We start from the raw sequence: 14,319 nt of genomic DNA on the forward strand, positions 1-14,319 counted from the left end.
GCCGTGCTCTCGGGGCTGGCCGTGCCCTCGGGGCTGGCCGTGCCCTCGGGGCTGGCCGTGCCCTCGGGGCTGGCCGTACTCTCGGGCCCGCACACGCCTCCCGCATCCGCCCGTTCCTCAGCCGCCCGTGCGGAGCGTGCTGCGGCCAGCTGCCCGCCTGCGCCCGCCTCCCCTCCGCTGCCTCCGGGTGCCTCCCGCCTGTCCCCCGCCTTCCCCCGCCTGTCCCCTTCCGTCCCCCACCTCTCTCCTGCCTGTCCCCCGCCTTTCCTCCGCGTGTACCCCGCCTTTGCCCCGCCTGCCCCCGCTGCCTCCCGCCTGCCGCTCTCCGTGCGCGGGCCGGGCCCTGCCCGTTGCCAGCCCCGTGTCCCGGGCGGCCCGGCGGGCATGGAGCGGCTGCAGGTGGATGCGCAGGCCCTGCAGGAGTACGCGGAGTACCGGCGGTGAGCGCACAGGGGCGGCGCGCTGGGGTCGCTGGGGCGGGGGACGGGCGTTTCCAGCCGTGTCGCATCCCCTGCAGCCGGCCCGGCATTCCCCCCGGAGGCATGCCCGCCTCTGAATCGGCTGCTTCGGGGTGTGCGGCGGCTTCGTGGAGCCGCATGCACCGCCCGCCATTCGCTGTCGCGGCCGGAGGTGCCGTGGCTGGTGTGTCCCGGTGAGGACGTGCTGCAAGCCGTGGCTGTCAGCGGTGAAGTCACGCATCGTCCCTCGCATCCAGGGCGGCGTGAGATGTGCTGTGAGAGGCCATCTGGCCTACCAGTGGCATCCCTGCCCACGGCAGGGGCGCTGGAATTAGGTGGTCTTTAAAGTCCCGTCCAATTCAAACCATTATTTGATAATCTGCCAGCCGTGCTGCTCTTTCAGAGTACAAGGAATTCTGTGCATCGTGAGTTCCAAGTTTTGCATTGTATAAATCCCTTACACTGCTGCGTGTCTTTGCTAGTCTTGTCAGGGCTTCTCTCGAAAGGCTGAACAAAAATAAACACAGTCGTTGTGCTGAGATGAGATCTTAATTTAGTTTAGGAAAACCTTGAGTAAAACACCGGAGGAAGGCACAGTGGTATTTCTTACATAAGATGTGCAGTGATTCAGTGGGTGTTGGCTGGGTTGACATGCGAATGATAGCGTTGTGTTGGCACATTATTCTGGTGCTGTACAGTGCTGGCAGTGCACAAATCCACAGAATATTTGACAAAGAATCACTCGTTTAGCATATTTTAGCATATCCAATAAATAATAACTGAAATATTTACAGACATTAATAAAATCACTTTTAGCATAGGTAAGTGCTGCAGTTAAGTCTCAATTATATTTTACATATTTTTTTTTGTCCTTAATTAATTCCATAAATGCAGAATTTGGATGCTGCTCAGGAGTTCCAGCTATTCAGTGACCTTGAATTTGACCATAGTGATAGCTTAATTGAGTGCTACAGCCCCCACTAACTTCAGCTACAGAAAACAGCATAGTCTTCTTGCAAATCAGAAGACAACTTGGATGTGATGTTTGTTGCTTTGATGGCAGTGGGGTTACCTGCTTGCAGTTGAATACTCAGACTAGACCAAGATTAATCTCCTGATACAAATTTGCAGTACAGTCAGGTGTAGATAGGTGAAGTGACTTGCCAGAGGTCAGTCAAGAAGTGTGAGGCAGAGCTGGCTGGTTACATGACCCTTGTTTTTTTTTTTCCAAAAGAACCCCTGGTAGTTTGCTGTGTTAATTTTTTCCTTCTCTCTTAGAACTGGTTTTCAGTCCATCAGAGCAAATTTTTGAAAAGAGTATTATTCAAAAATATTCTCTAAAAATCAGCTGTAGTTCTCTTAAATTATTAGAAGAGTAATATGAAATACAAGATTTGTTTTGCATTTACAGATAAGTTCTGTTATATACTTTAAAAAAATTGAGAAATCTACTTTTATTGTCTTCATTTTCTTATGGCTTTTTTTATGCCATGTATACAGACTTGTAGGTGATGATGATGGAGGAAAGCTCTTTACTCCTGAGCAATATGAAGAGTACAAAAGAAAAGTATTACCAGCTCGGCTGCAGAACAGGTTGTATGTGAGCTGGAGATCACCAACTGGCATGGACTGTAAGCTTGTGGGACCAGAGACACTGTGCTTTTGCACCCACCGGTGGGTAGCTTCCCTCCTTTCACACTTTAGTGTTTTCAAAAATCAGGGAAATGTGAAGTATTCCCAGACACATTAAAGTAACACATTGGCAAATTTATTTAGGGTTTAAGGGTTGAGAAAACTAGGTTTTAAATAGTAACAACTGTTTGTAAATGCAAATGTCAATATATTTTTGAGACCAAAATGGTTTTGTAGTCTCAAGAAATGCAGCTGCAAGGCATGAGTTAACGTAGATCTGATTGATTCTGGTAGTGCTCTCAAAGTGAAACATAAGGATATGTGATATTTATGTAATGAATAGATGTAAGACCACCTGCTAATATGCATTTAATTGAATTTTCACAGTTAAGAGTAAATTACTCTTAAATTAAAAAAAGTAAATACTCACAATTAAGAGTAAAAAGCACAATTAAAGCTACTTCAAAACAAAACTTGTGAAGTGAATAGTAAGCTTTTCAGGTTGTTCTCTGATAAATACTAACAAAGCTATAAAAGTAATTACTTTTCCTGTTTTAGGTATAAACAACACAAAACAGACTACGAGGTGCTTCCCAAGGAGCGCCCCATCAGTGTGCCTTGCAGAGTGAAGGGCTGCCCGTGCCAGTCCTACCAGTTTGTGCCCCTGAACGGCACCCAGCCCGTGCGCTGCCGCTGCAAACACTTCGCTGACCAGCACAGCGCAGCGCCCGGCTTTCCCTGCAACTCCTGTAAGTCACCGCTGCGGCATTCCTCGCCAGGAGACTGAGCAGGAACAGCGCCTGAGGGACCTGTGCTCTGCCCAGGGTGTTGGGTGTGCGCTGCCCTTGTCTCTGTTAGGAAAATTAATCCAAACACCAGAGGTTTATGTTCAAAAAGGAGACAGAGGAGACAGAGGAGTCCTTTTTTGGCTTTATTCGAATAAAGGGAGAGGCCATGGGGCATTTCCCTGGGATCTCTCAGATTTTTGGAGGACGCAACCTCCTTTTAATCCTAATTTCCCGGCCGCATTTCCCTTCTCTCTTTCCCAATTGGCTGAGGTACTTGAGAGGTAGAGACTTCCTGGAACACCTGATACCGAAGATTTCCCTCTAATGTAAACCCCTCCCTTTTAATTTTTAATTCTTACGGAATTTAGAGGTTTTTCTTCCCCATTGTTTCTTTCACCTTTCAATGTCTAATTTCCTTTATCAGCAAACATAAAGTTTATTTGTAAAAGCAAATAAACTTTTTCCATTCATCAATCAGTGGAATCCTTCCCATTGTTTCTTTATCTCCCAGTGCTAGTTTTATCTACCAGCAGATCCACAGCTTGTTTGTAAAGACAAATCCTCTATTCCTCTTATAACCAATGTGTGTTTTCATCCTCGAGAAAGGATGAAAAGTGCGAAGGAAGACATCCCCTTTTGTACAGGAGGGTTTAGAACAACATCCTTAGTTTTGCCAGGTCCTGTGAAGGAGTTTAGATCTCTGAATGCTTCTGGTCCTTATGGAGACAGGTGCCTGAAGTTAGACAGTATGAAAGCACCCTGTTTGCAGTTTGTCACTTCCAGCTGCATGCACGTGCCTTTTCTACCTGAACTTGGTAGTTTGGGAGAGAAAAGTGTTGGTCTCTATTCCTCTATCGCCTAGCTGACTAGAACATTCATATATTTTTATGTCTTTTCTCAAGTCAACAGGAAGTAGTATTCTGTTCCCAAATAATTCTATTGCCAGCACTCTAACGAAGTGGTTCATGGACATAGAAATTGTGGGTCTAAAAATGCAAATGGAATGGTGTTTCAGCAAGATCTTAGAGAAGGGATGAAGAAGAAGCTTTTTGCTGCAGTTGTTTGAGGTTAATATTTTGAAACAACAGTAATTATTAACCACAGGAAATAAATAATGCATAAAGATCTTTTAGTTTGAAACCTCAAATTACGTAAGATGAAGATTTTTTTTTTTGCTGGAGTTCTGCACTGTTACTAAATTTCTTTCATGGAATGTCTCTATTTTGTACAGAAAAAAAAGTGTAAACAGATTTTGCTGGTTGAGAATCCTATACCACAGAATAAACCATAAAATGTCTATATGACAGCCTTTCAAGAATTTGCACTAAGTAATGTGAAAATCTTAGATGTGCAGCTGGATAATTCAGACTGAATCCATAGAACACGGTGTTTTCCATATTAATATATCTAATGCCCTATGCTTAGTGTTTCTCAAAAATACCAGACACTTCTGAGGGCTTCACAGATTTCACAGTGAAGTGCCAAGAATTGCTTCTATTTTGGAATTTTTTTGTTTTAATGTAATGGTATTAGTCTTGTCCAGTGTTGATAAATCTAAGATGAAGGATAAGTTATAATTGAAAAATTTAACTGCTTGTTGCTCTGTATATGCTGCATATACTGTATTCTGTGTCTAAACATAGAGTTCTGTTACTGAGGAGTGCCCAAAATAATACTAAAAAACCTTTAACATTTTCAAGAATGTGATCAACATATTATGAAAGACTTAAAGAAATTTTTCATGGTGCTCCACAAAATGAACTGTGAGCTGGGACAAGGGTGATTTGTATAATGAAGCATTTGCAACATCACTTCCTCATTTTCTTGGTCACATCATTGCTCCAGAGGGGCTTTGATGACAGTTTTAGATGTAGCTAGGGCAGACAGGTCACTTTACTCTGTTTCAGAATGTCACATAACATTTGTATAACTATTTCAATTCCATCCTGTGGCTGTGGAAGCTTAAAAAAACCCTGAAAGTCAGTCTAATGATACTCCTGTGTAGAACCCATTTTGTTGCTTCCACAGTCTCTATTTTCTCTATTCCACAGTCTCTGAGAAAATTTTGCTAATTTTAAAAGATATTTAAATTGTGATTTGTGTAATAAATTGTGATATAAAGTTTCTTCACCCTGCTACATTGATATGTGCTATACACCTTTGGAGGGAATGCTGCCAAAATGCTGGCAGATTGTCAGCTTTACCCAGTGTCAGAACTTTTCTTTTTATTTGTTGTAAGTGGACGGAGAGGCATGTTGCTAATGACGATGAACACAAGTTGCACATAGGAAATGCAGTTAGATATCAGAAAAGAAATTTCTGATCCAGTATTGGTCCAGACTGCTCAGAGAGTTGGAATCTCCATCCTCAGAGGTGCTTGAAACTTGGCTCAGGAAGATCCTGTGACTGGATAGCCCTCATGATCTAATCCCAGGAGTCATCCTTTCTCTTTTATACCGCCTTTTCATACAGCTGGATGCTTAAATCCCATCACCATCTCACTCATTTATTTGTTTCTCAGGTTCCAAGTGTTCAGGCTTTCATAGCTGCTTTACCTGTGCCTGTGGTCAGCCAGCATATGCTCACGAAACAGTTGTGGAAACCAAGGAGGAGCGCTTAGCCCAAGGAAAGCCTGTGGGGCAGGATGTTCCTTACGCTGCCATGGGAGGACTGACTGGTTTTAGCTCTCTAGCAGAAGGCTACATGAGGCTTGATGACAGTGGAATAGGTATGTGCAGCTGAAATTTTAATTCTCCACCTAAGTTTTGAAAAGTACTAAATCAAAATAGAGTTTCAAAGTCTGAAGGCAAGTTGGATGAATAGGAGTAGAACTGCAGAAAGACTGTTCCTTTCAGCTGTCCTCAAGGTTTTAAGGGATCACATTGTCCTACTCACTGTAGTGAGTTGATAAAAAACTCTTTTTCAACAATTCTGATGTTCAATCCAGTTGCTTCTTCTTGAAATGCAGCATATCCTTTAGAGAGAACCTGTAACTTCTAATTCTTCCTGTAACCTAGTACTTCCATGTTCTATTTATGTTAGTCCTTTAGCCTAATACTGCCCAGGTATTTTTTGGTTATATATTCACAACATTTTTGTTTCCAAACTCAAAGGTTAATAGCTGTTCAGCAGGAAAAATAAGAGGTAGAATTGGTAGAACTTTTTAACAGACATGTTAGTCGGTCTTGATACTTGTTCTGCTCTGTAATTTTGTGTTATTTAGTAATCCACATGTTTTGTCCTGAAATACTGTTTTATCTATTATTGCCACGTACCCATTATTTATTTTTTAAATTCTGAACTGGATTCCCGGATTTTTCTGAAGTTTAGAAACTAAAACATTACTGTAGTGATTGAAGAAACAAAGCTTTTCAATGCCTTTGAAGCCATTCTTGTAATGCTTTTGTTAACTCCAGTTTATGGGGTCTGCACTGATAGTTGTAGATATAAATCTGTAACCTTGTTCTGACCCCAGCATGTGTATTAGGACTGTATCTCCTGGAGTTAATTATTGTTTCCATTCACCTTATTTTCTGACAGGTGCTCCCTCTGCTGAACTTTTAGAAGCCCCCATTACTAGCATGGATCATCCATTTCTAAAAGCATTTCAGGGACCTTCAAGTTCTGCTCAATCCATGCCACAAATAGCAGGTGATGTACAAATAGGATAATACTGTTATATAAAAAGAACTTAATATATAATTAATTGATTTTATTAATTAATTGAAGGATGCTCAGGGCATTAAAATGAATATTGAAGCTTTGCTGTGTGATAAGTTATATAATATCAATGTACTATTCAAATGCTTAGAATAATTTAACACTTGTTATTTTTGCTTGTGATGTATGTTTTACCTGAAATTATTTTTTTCTTAGTGCTTGTTATCTTTCCCATCAATGGTGTCCTGTATTCATTGGATCAGTTTTTAAAATTCTTAATTTCTCTTAGAAACTCATCATATCTGAATGTGTTGTACATATTCAGCACAATCCTGTGAAACTGCCTTGTGCCAGAAAGCTTTTTTTATGTGGGATTATGGATCACTTACACTTATTTTATGTCCCTTATTTAGTACAAAAATGTACCAATTAATATAACAGTTGAACTCCTTTAAAACAATTTATAGTAGGTGCAAGCCTAGACTAAAAAAGTTTCTCTTTGGTCTCAAATGCTCTGTTTTGTACTTGCCTATAAAGGCGAGTTCCCATTTTAAATTGGTTTTGCCGAATGTAAAACATAACTAACGGAACAGCAAGTATCATTAATAAAAAAAAGGTTTTGTTTTCTGTTTATGTTTTGTTTTTCAGGTAGTTCAAGTGCCACAGGGCAAGTTTCTCACGGAAAACAATCAGAAGCTGATGACATGGCTTACTTTGAAAAACGCTATCAAGAACGGGCAAGTTATTACATTTATTGCTTAATTTAAATACACTTTCACAAGAGGATATATAAACTCCATAAATGTAGGATTTAGGTGGCATAAAAACGCGTTATATAATTCCTTCTCAATTCTTAACATAAATTTTAAAATACAGTTATGAGCTACTACAGGATTTCAGAGGTCAGTCATGTGTAGGATGGCATTTACCTTAACCAGGCAGATTTTAATTGAGGGTAACTCTCTATTACAGAAAACCAAAACATTTTACTATGTGACAGAAAGAAACAACAACGCAGAGTCACAGAAACTCCCTTTGACATTTAGGACTAGGTGTTTGCTACCTCACTTATAGAAGCTCATATATATGTTTTTTTTAATGACTGTCTGTGTAAGTTTGGCTAAATTTGGTCTGTCTTTCTTAGATGATCTGTATCACTCACTTAGAGGTGCCTCCTCCACCACACTATTTTTAGTTTAAATGCCCTGTGGTGTAGGTTATTCACATTAGCCCTGTTGCTCCACCATCTCAGCTGAAGTATGTCTCGACTGTTTATGAATTCTTTTGTAAAGCAATGTTGCATAATTAACTTGTAAAATCGAAACTGTTTTGCTATTTTGCTTGCTGGCTTGCAACAAGGTTTTGTTAAAGAGAAAGCTGTTCTAGCCTTGTGAAATCGAAAATAGTTTTCATTGCTTTGGAAATCATCAGAAAATATGGACAGATGTTACAAATATTACAGTGGTTCATAGAAAACATGAAATTCAAATTTCTTTGTTTCTTTTTTCCCCCCGACATTTTATTTTCTTTGCAAAAACTAGTAGAAATTTTTGATAAAAACCTCAAGCCTCCAAAGGGGGAAAGGTGATTTAAAATGCATTTTTGTATAGACCAACAACATTTGCTTAGCAGTAAGTTAATTTGTAGACATCCCAATGAGGTCTTGTTTCCTTTTGATATTATTTTATGATGAGAAAAAGCATGTTAATTCTTTCTTTCTAGCAGTGTATGTGTTAGATGGGATGCAAAAGTCTCCATATCCCTTTTATATAATTGCTCTAAATATGATTTCATTCACTAGTGTAGCAGTATTTGAGAAAAATCGTAGCTTCTAAAACCAACAGATGTATTTGTTTGGATAAACAGTCTTACTACGAAATGACAGAGTGAAATGTGTATGTGTTGATGAATTTTACAATGCTACAAGATCCTGTTGTGTAGAAAAAATCTTACAGGAGGAAGTCATGGCCTTGTGGGTCAGCAGGGAGGCTCTGAGATGAAGGTTCAGCACCATTCCCGTGTGGTGTTATGTGTGCTGGTTCATCTAACTGTGTCTGTTAGACATCTGCAATAAAACTGCTCCACCTTTCATTGACATGGAGATAAACCCTGGACGTTCCTCAGACACACTGGCCTTGAGGGATACCCAAATACCTGAGCTGCCATTACCAGAGATAAGGCAGCCTGCTTTCAGTAGGGGAGGAGCTGCAGCACCATGGAAGTGCTCCTTTGTCTCCTGGTGCAACGTGAGCAGTGCTGGGTTGGGATAATAATGTTGTGTACCTTTCTCCACTGCATGTAGCACCCTGGTAAATTTGTGACTGGATGTAGGAATTTAATGCTGCATTGTTAGCCGATTTGCAAACCAGTGTTTGAACCACTGCTTGTGTCTTTTTTTGTTACAGCTGAAAATGGAGAAGGCTGCTAAACGGAAAGAGAGGAATCCAGTGCCATCAAAGAAGGAATGAGATTAATAAATAAATATTTATTATTTGGTACATGGTCATTATTGCATTGATTATTTTTCTCTGTGCCTACCTGCATATCTGTATTTATTAATTTATTTATTCTGTTGCTTTGTTCCTTTGCTGAAATTAATTTTTAATTATCTCATTGTAATAAAATTGGTTCTTTAATCAATGTGTTTCTAATCTCCAGAACTGTTACAAAGATATTTCTTTGAAAATGGAGAAGCATATTTAGAGAGTTGTAGGTCAGAGGGTTTAAGCTCTGAGAGAATAACCTTGTATTTAAGTATTAGGTTGTAGGAGGGCAAAGAAAAGATATATCTTAGACTTTTATGATACATTTTCTTTATTTGTGGAGTCCTTTAAACTCATCTTGGTTATGGATTTTATGTGGTGAGATTTGTTCTGTTAATATTGACATTTTAATATTTTCTTTAAATCTTTTTCCACTTTCTGTTGATTTCATCTCCTTGACATAAGATTGAAACATACCCTTCTTCTCTCACACTTCTGTAGGCTCCGTTCTTGCCATCATATAAATATTTTTTTTAAATATGATATTCTATAGACTTGCAAACCAACTTCCATGCTTATGAGCTACTTGAAGGGATCTTGCTTGTATACTTTATCCCAGATTTCTCTGTTGGTACTATTCCCCCAATTCTATTTGTCTGTTGCTGTCCATAACAATTATTACACTAAAATCCTGAAAATTTTAAGTAGCAATGGTATGTTATTTATAGCATGTAAAGCAATAATTGCATGCTGTTTGGTACAAACTTATTTATCCAAGAGATTCATCATGTCTAATCCAGCACAGACTGAATCACCTCAGGGAGATGTGCTTTTGTTTCCTTTGTCCATATTCACAGCTATGGCAACTTATGTTGTATTAAAGGTAGTACACAGGAAAATACAAAATTTAGTGAATGTGTGGTGGTTTAATTCAGCAAAGCAGCACAGCAAGAACTTGGTACAGAGTAACTGGCAGAGAGTGCAGCTTAGGAGGCAAAAGCAGAGCCTGAGTTAACAGATTGTGCTTTGAGAACAGAGAGGTGTAAGTCAGTTTGTTCTTAAAAATACCTGGAGGTGTCTCTTGGACTGGAGACGAGACCTTACAGGAGGTGTGTGTACTGAGACTTTACAGCAAGAACAAAGCCTGCAAAGCTTTTTTTGCCATTGGAGAGAATGCCTCCATGTGCCTGATGGGCAAAGGAAAAGAGGTGAGTTTGAAGGCATTTACTGCAGGGCAACTTGGGTTTTGTTCAGATATCACCTGTGGTGTGAAGGTTCAGTTTTAAGAGTGCTTTTTTACCTTTAACTCTGACCTATACTGCCATTACTACAGATGCCAATCAGGGAGACTAATCTGTTATTTTAATTTAAATGTGTAATGCATCAAAGTCTCTAATTAATGTTTTAAAAACACCTTTGCTGTTAAATTCTACAGTTACAAGCTGCTTTATCCTAATAAATGAAAGTACTAATTTGGGCTCCCTCTTCTGGCCCTGGCAAGCAATCCATTCTACACATCCTCTGCTTGGTCTTGAAAATAAATGGGGTTTTCAATAAATGTAATCATAAGAAATCAACAAATACAAATAACATTCATAAAGAAAAGTAAAAAAAAAAAAAAAAATTTTTCATTTTTCAAAGAGATTATTATAAACAATAGTGGAAGTTTACTCTAGTTTCCCACTTATCCCTGTTACTATACCCATTGGGGAATGCAGTTCTGGAAACGTCTGTGTGTGTTGCAGAAGTCAGCTTTCTCACAGCAAAATATTGTTAAAGAGAGAGGTTACAAATAGTTAGAAAAACTTTATTTGTGTTCCTTTTGATACTGGGAGCATACATTCTAAGAAATAATTTACTGTTTTACATTTTGAGTTGACAATATTTGTCTGTTTTAAGTGTTAGCTCTGCCAAATTCAGATCTACTAAACTGTACTTTGATCATCAAAAACTGGTTTTATTAAAGTAATTTAAAAAATATTCTGTGCTTTAACTTATTTACTGTTTCCACTCTAAGGATATAAAAAAGTTACTACATTTATTTAGTGGTATTTCTTTTTAGTTGGAAAAGAGGTTGGATCATAAAAATATCAATGCCATTAAATACTGCTTAGGAGTTCTGACCACTTTTCACTCATGTTGATGATGTCCAAGCAAAAGAAACTTGCTTTCCTTACTAGAAGGCATGTTTTTGACTTCTTAGTACTTGCATACTACTTTTTTTCTGAAACTTTATTGGTATCTATACATGAAAAACCAGGTACAATATATCTCGTTACTGGCTGTGAAAACTGGACACTGATGTCATATCTTAAGTGAAATTTTAATTTATCCTAAAAAACCAAGAATTGTTTTGCAGGATCAATATTGCAACCTCCAATTATTTTCAAAAAAATTTCTTTATATGTCTGTTAGAAAATAGTTTTTTTTTTTAAATTATAGCAGCAGAGAGCAAATGCCAGTACCTGTGCCATTAGCAGTGTTCATTAAATAAAGAGCTGGGTTTAACAGGTAGTTGCTGATGGTTTCTTTTCCTGAGAGCAGCCATGAACTTTGAACAAAATATCATGGGACAGATAAGTTACCAATTCATCTGTGTGATTTATTGGGTGGTTGTATATCTGTGGTTCATCTGGAAGCATTAACTGTTTCTGAGCCTAATCCAAGGAGTCAGGCACAGGGAAAAGGGTTTCTTCTCATGCACGTGAGCTCTCTAAGCTGTTAAAGCATAATTGCATAGGCCCTGGGCAGTGCTTAAGTATGTCTTATTTTTAAAATACTTGGCTTTCAAATCAGTATTTTGCCAGCATTATAACATTCCTTGAGTGCACCACAGCATTTTCCCCCTAGTTTGGATCATCCTGTGGAAAGGCTCAGATGTTCCTTGGCTGTTAGGATAGTGGAGAGTGGTCAGTGATCCTACGTGGAGAAAAAGGAGCTCCACTCCATTCTGATCCTGTGTTTCTGATCCTAAATATAAACCCCGTCTGTCTGTCTGAGGTCCGGGAGCAAGGGGAATGCAATGTGTGAATTCACAACAGGGATGGCATCCGTGCAGTGACTTTGTCAAGTTTTCAGTGTCCTTGTAGCACGTTGTGCATATTAAATGACTGGCAGGTCTCATGGCTGTATGTCCCCGAGCCTCTCTAGAAGGAGTTTATAGCCATGCAAGTACTGGTAGTATTTGTTCTTAGCACAAATATAATTGAAAAAAACAACAAAGGTTTTCCAGTTTGGAAGACCCCACAGGTGTATGGTTTTGGGGTTTTTTTTGTAACTAAATATACTATTTTTGTCTAGAAGCCTACTCTTGCCTTGCAGCTTTTAGCAATCTCTCTTCTGGCAGAAGGAATCATGAGCTGCTTTACACTGATTTCAGCTCTGATTTTCCATTCACTGTACCCATGCTGTCTGGCATGGCTGGGCTCTGATCCCACAGGCTGCTTTAGTCACCTCCTAGGGAAGGACCCAGGCTCAGCCATAACCTGTCACCTGTGTGATGCTGTGTGACAAACAGAATGGGAACCTCACACAAAGTTTATTAGTTGAGTCATGCAGTGCGGAAAGGACCCCCTTGCTTTCTGAACTCCTCACAGAGGAGCCTGGATGTGGTTGGATCCAATCTTAGCCCCAGACTGAGTCAACACTTTATGTCTAAAGGATTATCCAAGTGTAATTGAACCTTTGTACAACTTTGTCCTGCAAAATTAAGGATGGCAAAACAGATATATAAAATATTTATTATGGTAACGATTAGACTAAAATATCTTAATCAGAATTATTTATTCCACAGGCAGAAGCTATAATTATTAATATAGTCTAATTCTCTATTTTTAAGCAAAATTGAAGCAATTATGAAGAAGCTGGAAAAGCCATTAAATAAGTAGAGATTGATGTTACTGACTCATACCAACGACTGTAGGCAAATCTCTTTTGCTCAGTCTTGAGGAATAACCTTGAGGGGCATCCCCAACCCAAGGGAGGATCTCCACACACTCCAAGAAGGGGAATGTCAGAAGACCCTGCCATTAAAGATTGGGACTGATCAGTCAGAAGTCTCCAGCCAGCTGTGTCAGTTCAGCAGCTTTAGATAAGTTATCAGCAGTATCACTTTTCCCTTCTTTTATCAGGCACTTCACCAGGCCAGCTACATCTTCACCTCACTCTCAGGATGCTTAATTTTGGAGCTGATGAGTCAGTCTGCTTTCAGCATTATTCAACACCAAAAGCAGCACAGATAGCTTTGCAAATAGGGTGTTGTTCAAGTTGGTTTACCCCATTCCAGGCAGAGTGTCCTGTTTAACACCAGCTGAGCACATTCAAAATTATTTGATTTTACCTGAGATACTTAATCTTATCCTCCCTCTCCCAGCAAGTTTCTGTATATGTGAGAACAAAAGATAGCATTTAGTTTTGGAAAAAGAAAAAATCTAATTCAGATTTCAGAATTTCAAGTACTGTTGTTCCCCTTCAAACTGAAATTAGTTATTCTTTTCTGTAATGTCAAAAAGAATTGTTCATCAAATGAATACATGATGAGTGAGAATCTGTTGCACAAATAAGTTCATAGCTATGCTTTTCTGAATATTTGGTAGGCCAAAAAATGAATAAATTGAGGGCTAAAATATTTGCTGTTGACTGAAGAATGCTGTGGGAGGCAGCTGGAGTCCTGCTGGGAGCGTATCTCCTGCCCTAAAAGCTTCCATTTTTACGTAGATGGGCAGGAGGATGTTGAAAGAGGGGAGTGAGAAAAAGTAAAAATACCCAAACAATGAATAGTTTTCTTTAATGTGAGGGTTGCAGTAGGGGGAGGGGAAAATCCAGAAGGAGTACCACAGGCTGCCTTTCCTCTGTGCTCTGCAGGCTAATTGGTGTGTGCATGTTGGTCAGAATCTGTGTGGCTTTGAGCCAACTGCAGGAGACAATGCTGCTTGTCTTGTCCCCAGGAGGAATTCGGGGAGGTGGATCAAACCTTACTCATTCTGCTTATGGAATAACTTTTTCTAATAAAGGGGGTTTTAGATTTAATAATCATAAGTAATTCTTCTTTGGGTTCTTATTCTGGCATTGACACTCAGAGTGTTTTATTTAATACTGTAAGATACAGAGCGTAGGAGTGTGCTTCTAAGGTTAACAAAATATTCAGTTGCACGGGTGTTCTCTTTCCAGCTCTGAACTCTGGATCTTTTCCTTGAATTACAGGTAGAATGTTGTCTACCAAAAGCCATATTTCTGGAATTGACCTTGTTTTACAATGGTTCAGATACTAAGTTATAAGAGGGGAAACTATGCTTCTCT

General features: G+C 39.5%; 1 protein-coding gene across 1 annotated transcript; it reads left to right on the forward strand.

Annotated features, from left to right (window-relative positions):
• The first annotated feature begins 228 nt into the window (after positions 1-228).
• FAM221A (family with sequence similarity 221 member A) lies at positions 229-11,001 on the forward strand. Its single transcript, XM_036379182.2, has 7 exons — positions 229-440; positions 1,959-2,132; positions 2,649-2,839; positions 5,400-5,606; positions 6,419-6,529; positions 7,187-7,275; positions 8,944-11,001. The coding sequence occupies exons 1-7, from the start codon at positions 385-387 to the stop codon at positions 9,004-9,006; spliced, it is 891 nt and encodes a 296-aa protein (XP_036235075.1). The 5' UTR covers positions 229-384; the 3' UTR covers positions 9,007-11,001.
• The last annotated feature ends 3,318 nt before the right edge of the window (positions 11,002-14,319 follow it).

Source organism: Molothrus ater, chromosome 1 (genome assembly GCF_012460135.2).
Source record: "Molothrus ater isolate BHLD 08-10-18 breed brown headed cowbird chromosome 1, BPBGC_Mater_1.1, whole genome shotgun sequence".
NCBI lineage: Eukaryota > Metazoa > Chordata > Aves > Passeriformes > Icteridae > Molothrus > Molothrus ater.